Genomic DNA, 20,970 nt, shown 5'->3' with positions numbered 1-20,970 from the left:
TTGAGAGGGGGAGAGAGGGCGATGCAAAAGTTTGTGAATGTGTCTGCCTGTGTGAGTGGACTTTCTGATTATGGAAAAGGTTACCACTGAGTAGGCGTGTTACCAAGGTGTCAAGAAAGGCTAGACTATTTTTAGTTTCTTTTTCCCACAGCAAACTGGATTCTAGAGGGAAGACGTTCTCAGTGCTGTTTCACTCCATTAGAATTCTAACATGAGTTTTTCCCAGCACTTTAGCCTTAACACACGAATTCTTCATAGGCTTATGTCGGTGCTGTTGTATGCGGTCCATTTGACGCAATTATACAATAAACTTGTGATGAGAGCCTTGTAAACCAAGCGTCTGGACAACTGCAGCATACATAACCTGGTCACCAAAGACTTTTTCTTTTCTTTTTTTTTTTCCCTAACGTGCAAAAGCTGTGCTAGCGCATTTCTTATTATATACTTGTCTCACCAATGTCAGTTTTTGCCGGAAATGACTGCCAGGATAGAGGAAAATAGTAACATTTTATAAAGATACTCCATTTACCTGAATGACAAATATTTGCACTAAATTAATTTGACCAATCGGAGCAATTTGACCACCACCAGAGCAGGTAAATGCACCTGCGTTTACATTTCAGCCAGTATTTGAAAATGTTAGGAATGATATCGGTTTCAGAATGACAGAAAATAATATTGCTGTCAGCATTCTGTTTCACGAGCGGCAGTTGGTTGTATTTATTTTGGATCAAAATCATCTATTTAAGGTTAATATACTTCTATCCAAAGTATTTCATTTCCGGTCTAGTTAATTTCTATTTGAGAAGGAAGTTTTCCATTATAACGAGGCGCAAGAATTAGTGCATCGAAGACGGCAAAGAGCATAAGTATTAACACACAGGCTTGCTTCACGCTGATCACACTCACTGATGTCATGTTGAATTCTCAAAATAAATTAACCTTTAGTGGATAACCAGTATTCCACAAGATTTTACTGGATTCTGGAAGTTTTTTTTCTTAGATTGGTAAGAGGAAGTAGTCAACTTCAAGATATATTTCCTTGTATTGAAATACAAGGAAGTATATCTTTGAAGTATTAATGTAAGTTCCATCTCATTCATAATCGAGGAATTTTTAGCTTTACCTGTTCAAATTCATCAGCTTTACCTGTTCTTGAATTCATTCATGCTACTTGCACACACACAGCACATCCAACTGCATTCCATTTCAATCATGTGCCACTCTATGAGAGAAGAATGTAGCCATCACCGCCTGCTTGACAGTATTCATTCTCAGCTTCCAAGGATGCCCTCTTGTCCTTTCCCCATAATATGAAAAATTCCATCAACTGAAATCCTGTATGATCCTTCAGAAGTTTGTAAGTCTCAATGATATCACCCCCCTTTCTCCTGTTTGTTGCTGTCTGCAATCTGTAAATTCTCTTCATAATCAGCATTCCACGATCCTGATGTCATATTTAACGATCTCCTTTGCTCTCTCTCTTTCCCCACCCACGGTATCAGAATCACCAGGGAAACCAGGAGACTAGAATTTCGCGCAATAGTCCAAGTGCGTCAACAATTCATCCGTCCATAATGGAGTTATTATTGCTTTAATGTCATCATTTTGCTATAGAAAGTGGCATCGAAACCCAAAGAGTGAGGTGAATTTGCGAAGATCCCAAATGCAAAATTTTATTAATCTGTCTAACCAGATTAATAAAATGTGTACGGAAAAAAACAGAATATACAGGGAAACCTCGCTTAACGCGATTAATTAATCCAATTAATGCGCGCTAAGCGAAATTGCGTTAAACGAATTCAGTAAACAATAGGAATAATTATAATTCATCCATCAGAGCGTAAATTTGAAGAAAAAGCTGGCGATCCCTTTATCAAGATTTCGGCGGACTTCGAAGCTTTGTTCCATATCAGGATCAACATTTTCCTTTTGAAAACTCAAACAAAATTTAGGTATCTAAATTAAAGCAAAATGAAGGCAAAGTGATTGAGCAAGAAAACAGTTTGCACACGCGCTTGCTATGATTGCTTTGAACCAACTGCCGAGTGTTGCCAGCCACTGCATTGACAAGTGCCGCCTCTCACTGCATATTGGCGACAAAAAATTTCGCATAAAGTAAAAAAAAAAATCGCGTTAACTGATTAATCACTCGCTTAAAGCAAGAAATAGTATCATTTCCCCTAACCACGCTAACTGATTATCGCGCTTATCGAATTCGCGTTAAGCGAGGTTTTCATGTAATATGCATTACACATTTTACAAGCCCTCGTAACTCACGAATCTGATTTCCAAATAGACTATTCCAGTGGTGGCGAACCTTTTTGTGTGCACGTGCCCAGAATTTACAAATCGAGTTGCTGACGTGCCAGGCAGTTTTTAATAGGGGAAAATTAATCTAACTTAATTTATTTATAAATTTATAATATACATATTTATTTATAATATTTTATAAATAATTATTTATAATTTTATAAATAATATTTTATTTTATTTATAATATTATTTAGTGTAAAATTGATTATTGTATTATTGTGTTGGTTTGTGTTCTCTTCGATTCATGATAAACCTGAGGTTCATACTCCCTAACTGATGAGACAAATGAAGCCGAAATTATGAACTATGAAAATAAGAAAACGAACTTCAGTTTATAATACTATGATGCTTGTACACCTGATGATGAAAAATAAGACACTGATATGTTTTTCAGTGAGTTAAGGCTACGTGGTTAGTGTGTTATGTCTATTGTGTTCTTCTGGTCTGTTTCCTGTTTTCGGGAAGGAGTTCGGAACTCTACTATTTCCGTATAAGACCGACTTCCGCTTTACTTGAAAATCTCAAACATCGTGTAATTCATTATATTACTACTTTATTAGTAGGTTATTACGTTTATATTTATAATAAGCATTAACAATCAATTATATTTTGACATAATTAAAAATAGCATGAATATAATTTAACATTTATATTCAGTTTTTATTTCATATGCCACTTATAGCCGATTTCCGACAGACAGCTTTATCAGCACGGTATAAATGATATTGTTTGTGTATCGCGTCAAAATACAGATAATTTCCACGTGTTGCTATACGCCCCCATGTTTTGCGTTCTGCTAATAGTGTCGGAAATGCTCCTAACAAACGATAATGTTAATATATAAAATGAATTATTGTAAGAGAAAAGCAGCACATAAGTAAAGTATCGGAATCAAATTAGAAAATTCTGCTTTGCTCTGAAATGGCTGCATTTAATAAGTATTGCAAAATTGATCATAGTCCGTCCTCTGTCCAAGAAGAAACTAGTGGCGCCACCTGTTGTATCTTTTTGTTGTCAAAGGCGGCAATTTCATTAGTGTTGTATCAACTGTTTATGACATTGGTTTCATTAGAAGCCGAGTTATAGTACCAAGAGTGACAGTGTGTTTTGACGAACGGTCGGAAAATGAGTTTCAAACAGAGAACTGCGATTGTCTTTTGTGTTAAACTTGGTAAAAGTTTTACCGAAACGCATCAAATGCTTCGAAAAGCATACGGTGATGAATACTTACCCCGTACTCAAATTTACGAGTGGTTTAAGTGATTTCAAAGTGATCGTGAGACGCTTGAGGACGACGAAAAGTCGGGCCGTCCAAAAAGTGCGTGATTTCATCAAAGAAAGCCGAAATCGTCCGTGAGATTGATTGAAGATGAATTTGGGATTCCAAAATCAACTGTGCACAACATTTTAACTGAGAGTTTGGGCCTTCGTAAATTGAATTCGCGATTTGTTCCCCACAAATTGACCAACGACCAAAAATATATCGAATTGAACACTGCAAGGACCTCATTAGGACTCAAACTTCCTTGAAACGATCGTTACTGGTGACGAAACGTGGTGTTTTGAGTATGAGCGCGAAACAGAGTGCTGAGTGGAGACCACCAGAAGAGGGACATTTGAAAAAAAAGTCGCTTGGAGAAGTCAAAAGTAAAGACAATGCTTATTTGTTTCTACGATTCCAAGGGCATTATCCACAAAGAATTCGTTTCGCCTGGCCAAACAGTGAATGGTGAGTTTTATCTCGAAGTTTTGAAGCGATTGATAGCGAGAATTCGTCGCGTACGGCATGAATATCGTTAATGACCAACCGTTCGTCAAATCACACTGTCACCCTTGGCACTATAACTCGGCTTCTAATGAAACAAATGTCGTAAACAGTTGACACAACACTATTGAAGGTTGGCACTTTCGACAACAAAAAGATAAAACAGGTGGCGCCACTAGGTTCTTCTGTTTTCGAAAAGTTGGGTTTCTTTTTGGACAGAGGGTGTAATACGCAGTCAGTTTTGAGACCTCTTATATTGACATAAAATCATCCTGTAGATTTCCTTATGCACTTGTTTCTTTGGATGAAGGGAGATTTAGTATATATTTAGTAATATTTTTTCTTTTCCCCCATTAATCCTATTTTTTTCTTATTTCAGTGTTTGAGTCACACCTGGTATTCGGCTATCGATTTTCAACTATTTCTCGTTTCACCTCTCATACTCATTCCTTTGTATAGGTGAGTCAAATGCAAATAAATATTAAATATTGAAAACTCAATTTTAGGATAAGTATTACGCACGAAATTAAGTTAAATTTCGTGTGTAAACTTCCGTCCCTTCTTGAGAAAATCTTAAGTTTACTCCCTCTCACTGTATTCATTGTACAATTAATATTTCTGAATGAAATTTAATCTTTTAAATGTAATTTAATCAAAATTAGTTCAATTATTTTATGAATTAAATATAAATTTGTTTATATTATTATTATTATTAAGAGAGACCTCCAGGGAGTCAGGGACTCATCGAAGAAGGCTACATACCACCCACACCAGCTGCCATCCCAATTCTTGAATTCATTCACACATTACCTGCACTCATCACCTCTAAAGGCAATCCGCTCAAGTCATGCACTACTCCGAGAGAAAAATCTAGCTCATATTCCCTTCTTGACTAGATTCATTCTCAACTTCCATGGATGCCCCCACTCTCCATACAATGAAAAATGCCATCTACTGGTATCCTGTGTGGCACTTTAAAGTTTGAAGATTCCTATCGTATCACTCCTTTTTTTTGTCCAGTTGTGTGCTATGTTTGCAGTTTACATTTCACAGTCCCGATGTCATCGTTAACATTCTCATTTCCACTCTCTTCACATCTACTTCAAATCGGGAAACCGGGAGACCAGATCTGCGCACAATAGAACAGACGAGATCATTTCAAGGCCTTGTAAAGAGACATAACGACTTTCTTATTTACCTATCAATGGTCATTTTGGCATTGCAGTTATTTCCTGAGTTGCACGAGGTGTGACAATTTAATTCCATGAACTGCCGCGTAGTGTCGTTGGTGTGGTGATTTGTTTGGAGTCACGTGAGTAATCGTGTTTGTACATCTTTTAACTAATACGTACGTAAAGTTCAAACCGATAGAGCTATTTGTAGTTGGCTATAACAGAAACAATAGAGATCTGCGTGTAAACTTTGGGTGATCGAAATTGGGAGCAGCGTGTTAACATCAAATTTTGTGTGAAAATCAAACAAGCTGTCAACCGACAATGCTATTTAGAGGTGCTGAAAAGATTATGAGATCCTGTTTGGAGAAAAAGACCTGAATTGTGGCCTGACAAGTGGATCATCCATCACGACAATGTGCCAAGCCATAGTACGCTCATCATGAGAGTTTCTGGCCAAAAAAATCGATTACCGAATTAGGTCATCCTGCTTATTCACCTGACTTAGAAATCACAGGGGATTATCTGTTTCCAAAATTAAAGGCGCTAAAAGAACGAAGATTTTCTGAAGTCGCTGATATCCAGCATAATGTGATAAAGGAAGTGAAGAGTGTTCCGGAAAATTCCTTGAATGTCAACTTTCTATCTACTAAAACTTCAAGATTCCAAGCTTGATCAGTTTCTTCTAGCATTATCCTTCTAATATATAATGTGACACTCGATACCTCATTACACCAAAGGGCACGACTTTACATATACAGTCATCCCTCGAGTTACGTCCTCTCGAAGATACGTCCGTGATCCCATAAGGGAATAAATAACATTTTCGGCTATACTTTCGAACAAGACGCAACCGAGCGTAGGGTAAAGCATGCACAGTGGCAATAGCGCTTTCAACGGCAACCTCTCTCGGCAATCGGCACGTGTTTTCAACAGTTTCTCTGTTTGAGAAATGGGTTATTTGTGTATTTATCGATAAATATTTCGCGATGTTTTGTGCAACATGGCCCTTACACGCACAATCGAAAAACTTGGTGAAGAATCACAGAAAAAGAGGCTAGAAATAGACCTTGAAACGAAGTTACTATAAAGCAACACGAAGCTGGTAAGCCAGTTAATGTGATCGCACATAACTTCGGATGTGCGATCTACGGTAACGACCATTTTGTAAAATAAGGATAAAATCATAGTGGCTGTGAAAGGATCTTAAATCGACGATTGTAACGAAGCAATGACAAGGTCCTATCGGTGATATGGAAAAGTTACTTGCATCATGGATAGAGGACCTGAACCAAAAGCGCACACTCCTTAGCATTGTGACTATAACCGCTAAGGCACTAAGTCTCTTCAACATGTTGAAGGAGAAAGCAGAACCCGATTATGACTACGAATTCAACGCGTCTTCCGGTTGGTTCATGAGATTTTGAAGCAGCATTTTGCGCTCCATAGTGTAAAAATGTATGGGAATATGCGTGTGCTGAGAAAGCTGCCGAGGAGTTTGTGGAAAAATTGATAAAATTATTACGGAGGAAAATTATTTGTCACAGCAAATATTTAATACGGATGAGACGTCCTTGTTTCAGAAAAAATGCCAGAGCGGACACTCATCCACAAAAAGCTAAAATCTATGCCTGGTTTCAAATCTCATTATCGGAGCAAAGAATGACTCAAAAAATTGTTTGAGGATGCTTTAATCAACTGTTATGCGAGTGAAGTAGAAAGCTATTGTGTGAAAGAAAATATTGAATTTAAAATTTTCCACGTGATAATGCCCCACGTCATCCGTCTTATGATCTTCACCAACTCATGTTTCTCCCTTCAAACACTACTTCATTAATCCAACCGATAGATCAGGGAGTTCTTGCAGTGTTTAAGGCTTATTATCTACGGAGAACTTTTTCACAAGCCATTTCTGCTACTGAAGGAAATGACCAGACTTTCATGCAATTTCTGAAAAACATTCAATATTTATCATGCTATTAAAAATATTGCTGTGGCTTTTGGACGAAGTGACCTCTCAATGTTATAGAATCAAAAATACTTATCTTTCTTTTGTGACATGTAGCACATTTTGCTAGGCGACAAAGAATTCCTGGAGTTGACTGCGTATCTGTATAACTGTTGATGACACGCGGGAAGAACTTGTGGACTTCGCAAGAGATGTTACGTAGGATGTCATCAGAGACCTGCCCTGAAAGGGCATCTTATATTGGTAAAAGACTTCCATCAACCAAAATCAACCGTAGGCAATATTCAGTTGACAGAAGTGTGAATGTCCTCAGCCAAGAAACTCGGGAATCGAAAAAAGTGGTACAGAAATATCGATTCTGCAGATTCGTTCTACGAATCTGCAGAATCGCACTGCGGAAAAGTAATAGTACATAAGCCCAACATTAATCCTGACAGTCATTAGCGCAGACTACAACTCAGCTGTGACTGAGTGAAGAACATCATAACGGGCTTGTGAAGTTAGTCAGTGATACGAAACGACAATCATGCCACCAATAAAACAGCCAATATCTTCTTTTCTATTGCAGCCATACTTTTAAATACGAGGTCTTTTTAAGAAATCATTTTCATCATTTCAAAAATTTCGACTCGTCCCTATTTTAAGAATCCCCGAATTATACTGAGGTTGTTGCAAATTATCTGATTGCTTTCTTAATGAATACAATCTCAATATAATTGCACGCACTTCATTATTATTATTTATTTATTAACAGGAGGCCATCCTTGGGAATGGGGATAATGGGCATTTTCTTTGCTGCCAGTGCCATTGTAACAGCTACTTTAACAGCGGTGAACGACTTTCCAGCTGTTCCATACATTAATAACGTAGTGTAAGTATATCTAATTGAGATTGTTTTTTTGTTGTTATTTAATATGATTATCTATTTATATATAATATATATACAGGGTGGCCATAAAATAACTTTCCCTCTTTGGAGGCATCTGTAGCTAAAACCAATAAACGGAATGAGACCAAATTTTATGTTGAGACTTTTGAAGGCATGGGGAGATGATTTCCGTGGGAAAAAAAAAAAGTATCAAAATCCGCCGATAGGGGAAATTTTGGCGCTGGCGTAGCCAAAAACAAGCGGATAATTACATTAAAAATGCTGGAAAATTTTGTCATTCCTGCATTGCAGCAAAACAATGTTTGGACTCCATATTTTTTATGCAGGATGGAGCACAACCACACATTGAACGTTCAGTACAGCGCCTTTTATGCCAGTATTTCAGTAACGAGAGGGTTATCAGTCAGTTCTTTCCTACGGCATGGCCGCCTCGATCCCAGGACATCACTCCATGTGGCTTTTGGCTGTGGGGGTATTTGAAATCCGTCGTGTATGTTGGTGGCGTTCCCAACTTGCATGTCTTGAAAGAGAACATAAAACGGGCTGTTATGAACATCCAGTCGGACTCCTTACGCTCAGCTGTAGAGCATGTGGCACACTGGATGCAGTTTGTTGTACACAAGAAAGGTCAGCACTTTTCGTGCATGTGATCCAGGTGACCCTGATTCTGATGAATAAAACATTATTTCCTGTAAGCTCAATCACTACATTAATTTCTGTGTCTCTCGCAAGTTGTTTCAGTTTAATTATTATTATGTTTCATTACTGGTTTCTTCTATTTGTGCTGTAACAAATACATACATTTCTTAACCATGTGGTTAGAATAGCCCTTTCATAAGAGCGCTTCCTACCTTATTTTTATTTATTATTTTTGAAACAAACTCATAGAAAGGAATGGATAATAGAGGTAGTTTTGTGGTACTTAACTTTAGTTCCAAAGTTGGAGGAAAAACGATTCAGTCACCCGTTGCAGGTAACGTGAACAAAGTAGAAAATAATCTAAAAACTAATTGCAAAATGTATTAGATACAGCATCAAATGTATGACCCTAAGCGGCCTGATTAGTGTGTCCACTCTCCAACAAACAAGCTGCTGTTCGAATCTCGCTGTGTGCAAAGACGTTGGGCATGAGATGAAATTCTAGATTTGGTTTCTGATTATGTTAAAAAAAATTAATGAAATTAAAAAAAAAAATAAAGAAATATGAAAGCCGTTTTCTAAATATCATCAAATTCTCAGACTGAGCGAAGGAGGCTCTGACATCGTCAGAGCCTCCTTTGGTGTTGTTGAAATAGTACTATGTTGTTTACAGAAAGAGAGCGAGGTGAGGTTAGATTTGGACGGAAATTGCATCGCACGAAATTTGCAAAGCATGAAAGGAACGATTTACGTTTGTGCAAGGGGAATTTTCTTTATTTGGCTCTTTCAAGCCAGAGTGATCTGGTAATTGTGGTTTTTGCCAGAGACAAAAGTCTTCCCATACTAGGAGTAGAAGTCTTGTTTTCCTACTTACCAAAAGATACAGGGTGATCTGTTCGTTTGTGCTTATTCTGGATGGGGATGTAAGGTATAATTTAAAATTAGAGAACCTCGGATCTGGTGTTGGGTGAGTGGATTGCCTGATATTCTAGTTGGTAGATAAACAATTTTCTTTAGATCGTTGCTTAAGCAAATAATTCAGCTTCTCTTCCGTAAATTGCAAACAGTTATGGACATTAATCATCATGGATAATGAGCGGACTGCAAGAAATCAATTTTCAATGATAAGACTTCAAAGACTTTAAGGGAACAGTGGATGCTACATAATGGGACAAGGAAACCCTACAATAAGGATCAAAAAGAGGAAATTCAAGATTTCATATCCTCTGGCAAGGAATATCAGAACTAAAGAACTGCCGTCGTTGGTAGAAGGAATTATACTGATTCCCACAATTTGGACTGTTTAGAACTATGGTTCTTGGAGCAGTTAAATTATTTATTTGTTCTTGCCATGAATGGCGGTGAATTAGATAAACAAAGAGATATTTTTCGTAAGGTGTTTAAAAAATTTGGGCGATTTTTTAACACTTCAATAACACCATACATCGCCACTTGTTCTCCATTCAGGCACAATGTGGGTGTGTGGGACTTTACGTACAGGAAACTTGAGTATTTATTGGCATCGAACATACACATATCACAAATGTTTGACCATCGTGGCATTAATTACCTCGATGTATTAATTGATAATAAATCGTCTCCATTAGCACAGTTGGAAGAACGACGGGACAATGCAAGAACACGCAATTCGAAGGCCTGGTTGGCCACGTGTTAGCGGGCCTGCTTTCGGTTTACTTAAAAAGAGAAAATAATTCCTCACGGTACTAATGTGTACTGCATATTTACAGCCTTTCGCGAGTAGAAGTTAAAAAAAAAATAAACTTAATACTGTTACAGTAGATAGCATAATGTGTGAATGGTGGATTCTAGTAGTGCCCTTCCTCCTAATGAGTTTATTAGGAGGAAGGCATCGTCTGTTCCAGTCTCATGCTTTCTTGGTCTTCCAATTCTTATTTTTCCATTTATATAATATCCGTATAGTATTTTTGACAGTATTTGTCCATTCGATTTTGATGTTCTGACCATTTTTGTTTATATTTACTTATATAGTGGTTAACTGGTTAACTCTGAAAAATTTCATTTCTGATGTTTGAATCCGTTTTTGTTCTATTTTTTCCATGCTTCACTTTTATATAATAAAGATGGTTTAGACAGAATGTTGTATACTCTGCCTCAGGTATGTTTTTGTACCAAGGATGGCTTAAATATGTTAATTATGCCATATTTTTCACGGTATTAACAACACCACAAACACTTATCAACAAAGATGTTTTATTTTTATTTTTTTTCGTTAGAGGGCGCCAAAAATAGGACTTTAGATCTTTTGTCTTTTGTAATTATATTGTTTCACTCACTCACTGTCGCGTTTACAAGTGTGTTGTGCTCTGATGATGCCGAGTTGAAAATCAGCGAAATATAAGCGTTAATAAAACATCTTTGTTGATAAAAGTGTTTGTGGTGGTGTTAATATCGTGAAAAATAAGTCATGAATGTTAATTATGCCGTTTACTTTAACAAAATTTAATATCTTAATGTCTATCTTTTCATCTTCATATGACTCACATCTCGGGTATTTGAAAGTATTTACTTGTTCTAATATTTTATTATGTCACTATTTGACTTCTAATTGGGTTTGCTCCTTTGAAAGCCATTATTTTTGTATTTATTTTTAATATTCTCATATTATATTGTTCTGAAATTTCATTTAATGATTTTACTGAGCTCTGTAGATCATCTTCTAATGTAGCTAATACAATTTGATCATCTTTAAATAACAGTGTGTCTTTTATGGATTTATTTGTATACCAAATGGGTTACGCTGATTCCAGATTGTTATAAATCGAGTCTTGGCAAGATGGCCTTTTCAGGAATCCATTTTATTCTTCTAGTAGTTTGTCCTCTACAATACTGTTTAGTTTCGCTTTTAATATTCCCACATATATTTTGTACCCTGCATTTAGCAGACTGATGTCATGTAATAATAATAATTAACGTACCTTCATCACTAAAACGGAGTTTATTTATTTGATATATTGATTTATTTGTGGCCATCTCCCGTAATTTTGCGTGTTCTGTCAAAATAACTAAAAAAACTACTTCGTACAGTGAGCCTTGGCGAAGATCTTGATCGATGATCGACAATAAACACTTGGTCTTAATTAAATATTTGAATATCTTCCAAATGTCAAGGAATTTCAAATGATTCAGGGAAAACACTTGTACAATAAAATTAATAGTTCAGGCGTTTAGAATTTCTTGCTTAATAAAGAAAGATACCCTGTGGGAGATTTGTTCGTCGGCAGGGGCGAATTTTCCATGCTTGCTGCGCAAGCTCATTACTTGAGAAGAAAGTAATATTTATTTGTTAATAAATGCATGCATTTATAAGCTTTTTATTTTTGTAGGCAGAAGACGTCTTAAGCATGCGCGGCAATAATTGAGCTTTGCGTTGTGTATCGAAGGCCGATGCTATACACGTATTAAACTTTAATATGAACTAGAATAACAAAATAGTAGTTACAATTTAGTTTATATCGTTGGAACCATTGCAGATATTAAAAATATCCTTCATAAATATTAAAGGTTCTTTTAGAAATTTTTTTTAAACACTGAAAAATATCACACATCATTCGATACTTTTTTCTATTCCTATTCATATTAAATGCCACCTTCGGTTCTCCATTATTATGCATTTTTTCAGCTAGCAAGTTCTAAGCATTTTAATGAAATAGTATAATCTATCTTACAGAGCGGCAGATATCGTAAACAAATATTACGCCGCTGTCTACATCAAGCCATACTGTCGCATAGGACCATATATAGTTGGCATGATAACAGGCTACATTCTCGGCCGAAAGGGAAGCATCACGTTAAAAAGGGTATGTGTCCATAGTTATAAAAGTAATTCTAATTGTAGAAAGATAGACAGAAACTTAAATTATTAGCTTTTTTTTTTTAATTATTCATTTCTTTCATATCTATGATTGCGTAATGTTAACATAAAATTTTACTCTTTTCAGCATTATGTGATCCTTGGTTGGCTGATAGCTGGTGCAGCTAATATCTCAGTATTATATTCCATGTGGCCAGCTAATGAGGGAATTTTACCATCAAAAGCAGGTGCTGCCATATATAGTGCTATAGCTCGTTCAGTTTGGGCGATAGGACTGGCATGGTTAACGTTTGCGTCTGTTTCAGGCTACGCAGGTAAGCGATATGTTGTGAAATTCAAATAATCTAACGTTGATTTTTACAACTAGTGCCGAACTCTTTCAGAATGGAAACCTACAAAACAAATGTTGGGTCCCTCTAGGACTCATAATATATAATGATTTATATATTATAATCTTAAATTATAGAATCAGTTTTTTCAGAAGGTATATGCCCGCATTATGGCGACTTCTCTAGTGCCTTATACATGTCGACGCGTTTGATGGGTTCAGACCGGACGAACACAAAGTCGAAATCGTTTCTACTCGTATCAGTTCCTCTCATTATAATTTAATTTTCCTGATTCTCTGTGTTAGGTGCTCATACCAGTGATTAGTTTTTCAAGCCTCGTGGCTTGAAATCGTGGGGGCGCTGCAACTTTCGAAATATACATACACACTGCAAGTACAGTGTATACGTGTTTGGATAAAATATCAAAATTATGGTAAAAATTAAAAAAAAAATAAACATGAAAAAATATTGTTTATTATCGATAAAATTATACAGTTTTGTATAATTCAAAATTACTTAAGAATGAAATCCATTCATTTAATTGTAATGTCCAAATATTTAGAGACGGAGTAAACACGATAAGCACTACGAACACTCTACTACTGGCGCAAACTGCATATAAACAACAGTGGAACTGCGTGACGGACAGTGCCGCATTACGCTAATAGCTCGCATCTCACGTAGCAATATGACACTGTGGTAAACACAGTGCTGCTAGCGCCCTCTTAAGTGCTACAAGATGGATTTTTATTATTTTTTATACAAAATAAGCGAATTGTATAGGATTGTTGATAATAAAATCAAATATTACAAGCAAATATAAATAAATTAATATATTTATGTTTCGAGAAAAACTGGGAGTGCTGTAGTTCCGTAGTGCCTATGCGCGAGCATAGGCACTACGGAATAGGCCGTCCTTATACAAATCCAATATTCCCCAAACTCACTCCACACATCCAAAAACTCGCACCCATTCCTTTTACAAAGCCTACGCATCGAATCATTTGCCATCATAACCCTTCTTAATTCATTTTTATCATATCGAGGTAATATACTTACGATTTTAACTCTCTTAGTCCTTCCAACAACCTTTCATATCTTCTCTCATACTGAACTTATCGCTAGTTAAGTCGTTAGTAGCTACTGCAATTACTATCTCGTTTACTATTCTTTTCTGTTATTCAGTTGCATGCGCTATGTTTTTAATTTTTGTTCCAGGAAAACTTAGTTATAACCAGCTCATCAACAGCATATTTTCTTGATAGTCACCGTACTAAATAATATCCCTCTTTTTGCAACTAACTTACCTGATTCCCTGCTTTGTTTCTTATTCTGTTGCTTAAATTTCTTTTCCTTCCTACGGGCTTTTTCCCTCGTCTCTCTAATAATCTGCTTTAACTTCGCTATTTTGGAGGTTAATTCATTTTCGATAACCTCCTTAATATTTTCAGTATTCTCCGTTAGGAAAACAATTTGTATAACCTGCCCAATGGAAGGTCAAATCACCTTCACACAGTTCTGATATGTTAAATAAAATGCTTTTTCAAAGTCAATAAATGTAATATGCGTAATAGGAATAAATAAATAAATGTAATAGGAATTTAGTATACTTGTTGAATAGATTTTATTTAAAAATAATAGGAGTCTTTCTTTGAACCTAACTTATCTTCTCCGGGTGATTTTCTGTTTCTTGTTTCTTTTAGGCTGATTTCTAATTCTTTAGTTTTTTTCATTTTCATTAAATGTTTGCCACGTATATTTTTTAAAATATTTATCTCTCCACAATTCTGTATAGAAATTTAGAAATTCTTCTAATTTCAATTCGGTGTTTAATTTTACGTTTTCTTTAGTATCTGTACTTAAATGTTTCAAAATCTTATATACGTTAGGTCTTATTTTATTTAAATCATGTCCTAAATTAGAAACAAATTTTTTCCATGATTCTGTCTTTTTCTGACTTCTCTTTTAGCTATGGCTCTTATTCTTTGATATTTTATTTCATATTATAATCTTTTACTGCTTAACCATTTATGATAGGTTTATTTTTTCATTTTGATTAATTCTTTGGTTGTATCGTCCCGTATCAGTTTTTTTCTTTTTATTAAATTTTTTGGTCTTTCATTTGCTTCTTCATTTAGTATCGTTTTTATATTAAGCCATTCAATTTCTGTTCGTTCATTTCGTTTTTTTTATCTAAATATTGGTTAATTCTTTGTTCATATAACCATTGTACATTTGTGTCATTCAATGTTTCAATTTTTCTTTCTGTTCTTGTTACTTGTAGCCATTTAGGTGGTAATCTTAATTTTATTTTAACAAGGAAGTGGTCACTGCTTATTTCATATCCTCTGTGAACTCTAACATCTAGTGAAAATTTTGATGTCTTTTCATTTAGTATAAAGTAATCTAATATTGATTTCCATCCTCTTGCTGCCCAAGTATATTTATGTATGTCTTTATGTTTATAGAAGGAATTCATTATTTTAAGGTTATTATAAACTAAAAAGTCGATCAATTTTTTACCATTCCTGTTTGGAGTATATTCTCCATGTATTCCTATATTGTTATTAATTTTTTTGTTAAAATATATATAATAAAATATTTTGTAGCTGATTATAAAATTCAATATTATCATCTTCTCTTCCTTCTGAGGAATATAAACCAAATATTATTGAATAACCTATTTTTATTCTAGCTTCTATTATTCTTTCATTCCATAATTTATAATATTTTAACTCTTTTGAAAGGGAGTTATCAATCCAGATCATAACACCTGCTTGTGATCTTTGGTTTCTGTTCAACTACACTATATATTACATTAAAATTTTCGGTTCTCATGGTTCCTTTTAATTTTTTTGTTTGTTTGTTTGTTTCAGTGATTACTGCTATTTGAAAATTTCTTTCATTTAATATTTGGTCTAATTTTATTTCTTTATATGCTATTCCTCTTACGTTCCCGTTTGATATATGTATTATATTTTGACGGTTCCATTTTCGTTTTCCATAGATTCATATCGATTACCTTTCTCTGATGGATTAAATGTTCTCCATGTCAGGTGACTATCCTAGCGATGGATACTCTAGTGGTAGGGCTGATTACCTTAAGGCTTCTGAACTAGCCTTCTTCCAAATTTAAACCCATAGGAGGAATAGGGTATACTGAAGGGGAGAAAGTAGATTATAGAGGGGATATAGGCCATAACTCTCGAGTACTCTAATAGCATAAGAGTCATAAAATAAGAGTCGGCTGATAAGGCCTTATAGAAAAGATTAAAGTGAGTAGATCCTCCTCGAAGTAGAGGATAGATCCAGTTAGGGGACCATGTGAGCTCACTTCCCTTACAATCAAGGTGATTTCCCCTTATGGCAAACTAGTCCTTTTACAATATATTCGGACCACCCCACCATATGTGGTGGGCTCCCCCTATCCGCCACCAAGGGGACACGCTCTCTAGAGGTTACAGGGTTCCCGAAAGCGTAGCGAATGTCTAATAAAGTTCTGTGCTTTTTTGATGAGTCATGGAAATTTTGTGCCATTCCATTTGAATTGAGTCCAAACATTAAGGTTTCAGTAATGAACCGATTTCAAGAACTGCTTTTGATCCTGATTCTCTCAATAACATAGTTAAAAGTTTCAATGAATTAGAAAGTATGGATGGCGTGGAAGCAGTCAACCAAAATGAATCGAAAGTAGAATGAAATCATTGAAATTGTAAAGCAGTTTATTAATACCGTTTCTAATAAGCTGGTTATACATTTTCTGGTTTATTGCGTGAAATTACGGCCGAAGCAGCTAAGTCTACAATGTTGTTATACACGTCTCTAAATTGCATGTTCTGGATTACTTGCTGGTTTTTCCAGGTTGAAAAATCATTCGCTACAGTATGAGACTAACTCACCTTTACATGAAAAAAAAACTCATGTTTTTCGTATCTGCACGGGATTTGAATCCAGGTATGTCTAACCAAAAGACATCCTGTACACACACACACACAATGCTGAAAAAGGTAATGGAATATTCTTACGTGAGATTCAAATTTTGGATCCTACCACATGCAAACATTCGGGGAGAGTAAGTCTGGTAATAAGAGATGGGATGTGCTGCGTGTTTTGCACTGTACTCGATGTCAAGATGCCACGTTCAGCTGAACTGACAGATTTCCAACAGGGGATAGTTGGTCACATTAGTGGCCTTTCTGTCCGTGATATTGTTACCTGTCTCAGTATACCGAAATGCACCGTTGCTTATGTCATTCGTGGATGGGCTATTACATCAAGAAAACTCCCTGGGAGGCCACTGACCGCGATCGACGAGCTTTGTTTCAGAATGTTCGAGCGTCCCTCATGTCATACGGCAGACCTCGCAGTAAACTTAGAAAAATGCTGCAGGGACGTCTGTCAGCACTAGAACTGTACACAGAGTTGCACACCTTAAGTTACCACAGCAGAGCTGCTGCCAGCAAGCCACATATTACCATCAACGCCAAACGACGTTTGGACTGGTGTCTCTTACACCGTTACTGGACCGTAAATGATTGAAAAAGTTCAGTGGAACGACGAATTAGCCTTCCAAATGTTTGGATCTGGGGAACGGTTCCAGCAAGACTGCATCATTCCAACTCAAGTTTGGTAGAGGCTTTGGTAATTGTATAGGGGTGTTTCGGTTGGTTGGTGGACGTGTCCAAAACGATGACGTGTGATCAGGGCCGGATTTAGACTTGCTGAGGCCATAAGCTATACAAAACCTAGAGGCCCCCTACTGTTTTAAATTACATCAGTGGGTCTCAGAAAAATTGTCTTTTAATTTTTATTAAAAAAATAAAGTATGCGTTTACAACATCACAGAAATAATTATATAATTAAAGGGTTTTAAAAACGACAAATAATGCTCATAGAACAAAGTTTTAAATTAAAATAGGAGAATAAAAAGTAAAAATTAAATTAATATAACAACATAATTGGTAGTATATAAAAAATTAATCTTTCATTCAGGTGAAAATTTGACAGTAGACATCACATAAAATTGGGTACCCAAAATTCCAAATAATACAGGTAAATGAATATTGAAAATATGGAGTGGGCCTGTGTGGCTCAGTACAAGTGGCGTTTGCACTCTACAGCCCTTGACCTCACAAAGAAAGGATTTGGTGGTTCAAATCTAGTCGGCGACTAGAGGAAATTTTTCTAAGCCTTTTTTTGGCCGGTTCCCGAGTTAGTCGATCTCTGGCACGGGCTAGCGGGTTTTTTCTCCCGGAAACTCAGGTTTTTCGTCCCGTAAACTCAAGAAAATCGACCGTAGAACCCACACTATTTTCAGACATTAAAAATATTGTGTTAGGGTTAGAGACCACGAGATGGCGGCACTAGCTTGCCGTCTTCTTCACTGCGTACCGATGAATCAGTGATAGCTTTGGGCCAGCTATCTCTCTGATTGGCTACCAGTGGAGATTGAACTGCCCACTCAGTCTCCAAAAGTTAGATAGGGTAAACGGCCCCGCCTACTCCCTATACGGGAACAACATAGGCGTTCGGAACAACATATCGCTTTCTATACACATGATGCTAAGTGCAGACAATATTTCTTGAGACATAGTTGCTCTCAGTTCATTTTTATTCTCTTTAGCTGTGATATGTCTGACTTCATTTGAGTGATTTTTCTACGACTGTTTTTTATTTGAGGCCCCGGCAGATTGCGAGGCCCTAAGCTGTAGCTTTTTTAGCTTATACGTAAATCCGGAACTGCATGTGATGGCTCTCTGGACAACAAGCTTCCGACGTTGTGGAAGTATTTAGGCAGCGAGGCTTGCATGTTTTAGCATGAAAATACTCCATGCCATACTGCACTACACGTACCAGAAGCCACAAAACCATGTTGAAGTATTGGATTGGCCGGCTCAGAGTCCAGACTTTAACCCCTTCGAACGTCTTTTGGAACGAATTAGAACGCCTAATTCGCTCCAGACCACAGCGCTCGTCATCAGTATCAGGGATTGTTCTGCACGAGTTGGAAGAATATTCCTGTTGTGACATATCAGAAATTGATTGAAAGTATGCCCCAAAGGATAGTTACTGCCATTCTGGTCAAAGGTGGTCCCACTCGGTAATAAAAATGTAATTAAAACGCTTTTTTTTTTTTTTACAACTAGGTGGATCAATTCTTTTGTGAAAATTGTGTATATATGCATGTGTTACTAATAATGGTACCACCACATCTGCAGATGGTACAAGAGTGTCGGAAACTAAGGAGATTGTTCACTTAATGAATGCTCACTTTGCTAAGATATATCAACCAGATATATGTAGCATGGTGCACAGTGCTACTGCTAAGTGTAGGTAGTCTACTTTGAGACAGTGGGCCAGTGAAGTGCAAGCTTTTGGTTAACAATAGTTACCTTTTGCCAATTTTGACTTAAGAACAGGGTCGTCTTTACTAAGGCAATGCCTAGGAACAGCAAGTTTCGAGGGCTACAAAAACCTGAAAATCTCAACTATTGTGTTTAACTTTAATTTAACTTTAGAGGCAGCAAAATAGTCCTTGCCTAGGAGTGACATATCCTAACAACGGTCCTGTTGATGTAGCAGAGACATTGAGCCTAACAAAAAGGGACATAAGCAGAATACAAGCAATGGAAATGAAAGTTTTAAGGACAATTTTTGTCAAAAAAAAAAAAAAAGAAAGACAAAAATTGTCGAAGAAATCTTATAAACTCTAGCTTTAAGTGGTTTGGTCATGTATGAAATGAAATTTGAGCGGAAGAGACAAAGAGGAAAGCTGCGGAAAAGGCAGAGAGATCAGATAACAAGATCTCGAAAAAGAAACCTGAACTGGCAGTGTTCATGAAGGAAGAAAAGAATTTGGGAGGATAGAAATAGATATTTGATCCGTTCTGACCTGGCAGTTTTTACTGTTGCTAAAGAAACATGCAATTTTATACCTGCAAAAAGTTCGTGCTATAGAATGAACTTTAGTGCGTGAAATTTTACATCTAGTTTCTGCTTTTTAGTTATTACAAGTATATTAGGTGAAATGTCCTCAACATATTGGAAACTGAAGGTTTAAAGAATTTGAGCCAAGAATGGAATCTTCTCTAAAAATAATCGTGGAAATTATTAACAATATACAGTAACTCAATTTTTGCTAATATGGATTGCTTCAAGGTTTCTTCTTACTTCTTATAATTGATAAAATTTATTACACCAAGTAATTTCTCTGAAAGTCACTAAGGAAAATTGATTCTAGAAAAGATTTAGAAATGGAGTCAAAGCTGATGTGTAGTTTAGAAAGTGATAAACACAAGACGAATATATTGTCAGTTCCATGTGTTCTTCCACACACAAAAAACAAATTCAATAAAGGTGATGTAGCCACCTCCATGAGACACGTACCACCTGCCTTAGTTGAGAATAAGGTTTTGTTGGAATAACCAAAAGATACAAGCTAATATTGAAATAATTAATAAAAATTTGTATATGAATTCTGTTAAGAAGAAATGGGATAGAAAATGGCTATTTTAGAGCCCTTTACCCATCACTCGGAATTCAACGTGCATACTACCCGAAAACTTCTCCAGTAAATGGATGCTAATACTGTGCACATGAGATGGAAAAGGGTGAAACTTAAGTGGGTGCTATCGATATTTCAAAATCCTGTGCATAAAGAACTATGTACATTCACATCTAACCTTTTGCAACTAGTTTTTTCTTTCTGACGCATATCATGCATACCGATTTACCCTAAAGTGTTGTTCACCCGTTCATTTACATAAACTTTCTCCATCCGATAGCACTTATTTGATAAGTGGTCTTAAGTATTCTGCAAATGAACAGGTTCTCCTCTTAGTAGCAAAAACTTTCCTTCCAATCTCTTTTGTTATTAGCCTTCTCTTTCAAGGTTCTCCATTCATCATGTCATCTCGCATTTTTTTCCTTACTCTTCCTCTGGGTCTTTTTCCGTTGTGGCATCTCTGATGATTCCATTTCCTCTCAAAATATGTCCGATTCAGTTTCCTTTTTATCCTCTTTTACCGACTTCTTTCTT

General features: G+C 36.2%; 1 protein-coding gene across 8 annotated transcripts in view; it reads left to right on the top strand.

Moving 5' to 3' along the window:
• LOC150092301 (homeotic protein female sterile-like) overlaps positions 1-20,970 on the top strand; it is a 579,681-nt gene that overhangs the window by 536,264 nt on the left and 22,447 nt on the right. For all 8 annotated transcript variants that reach the window (XM_090415148.1, XM_090415149.1, XM_090415147.1 and 5 more), the window contains 4 exons: positions 4,461-4,540; positions 7,977-8,093; positions 12,460-12,589; positions 12,731-12,917. In XM_090415148.1, coding sequence (XP_090271274.1) covers positions 4,461-4,540; positions 7,977-8,093; positions 12,460-12,589; positions 12,731-12,917 — 514 coding nt within the window. The remainder of the gene's footprint in view (positions 1-4,460; positions 4,541-7,976; positions 8,094-12,459; positions 12,590-12,730; positions 12,918-20,970) is intronic.

Source organism: Typopeltis vanoorti, chromosome 26 (genome assembly GCF_054136105.1).
Source record: "Typopeltis vanoorti isolate ZY-2024b chromosome 26, IOZ_Tvanoo_1.0, whole genome shotgun sequence".
NCBI classification, from domain to species: Eukaryota; Metazoa; Arthropoda; class Arachnida; order Uropygi; family Thelyphonidae; genus Typopeltis; species Typopeltis vanoorti.
Note: the sequence above shows the minus strand (reverse complement) of the source record. Positions and strands in the feature narration are given on the sequence as shown.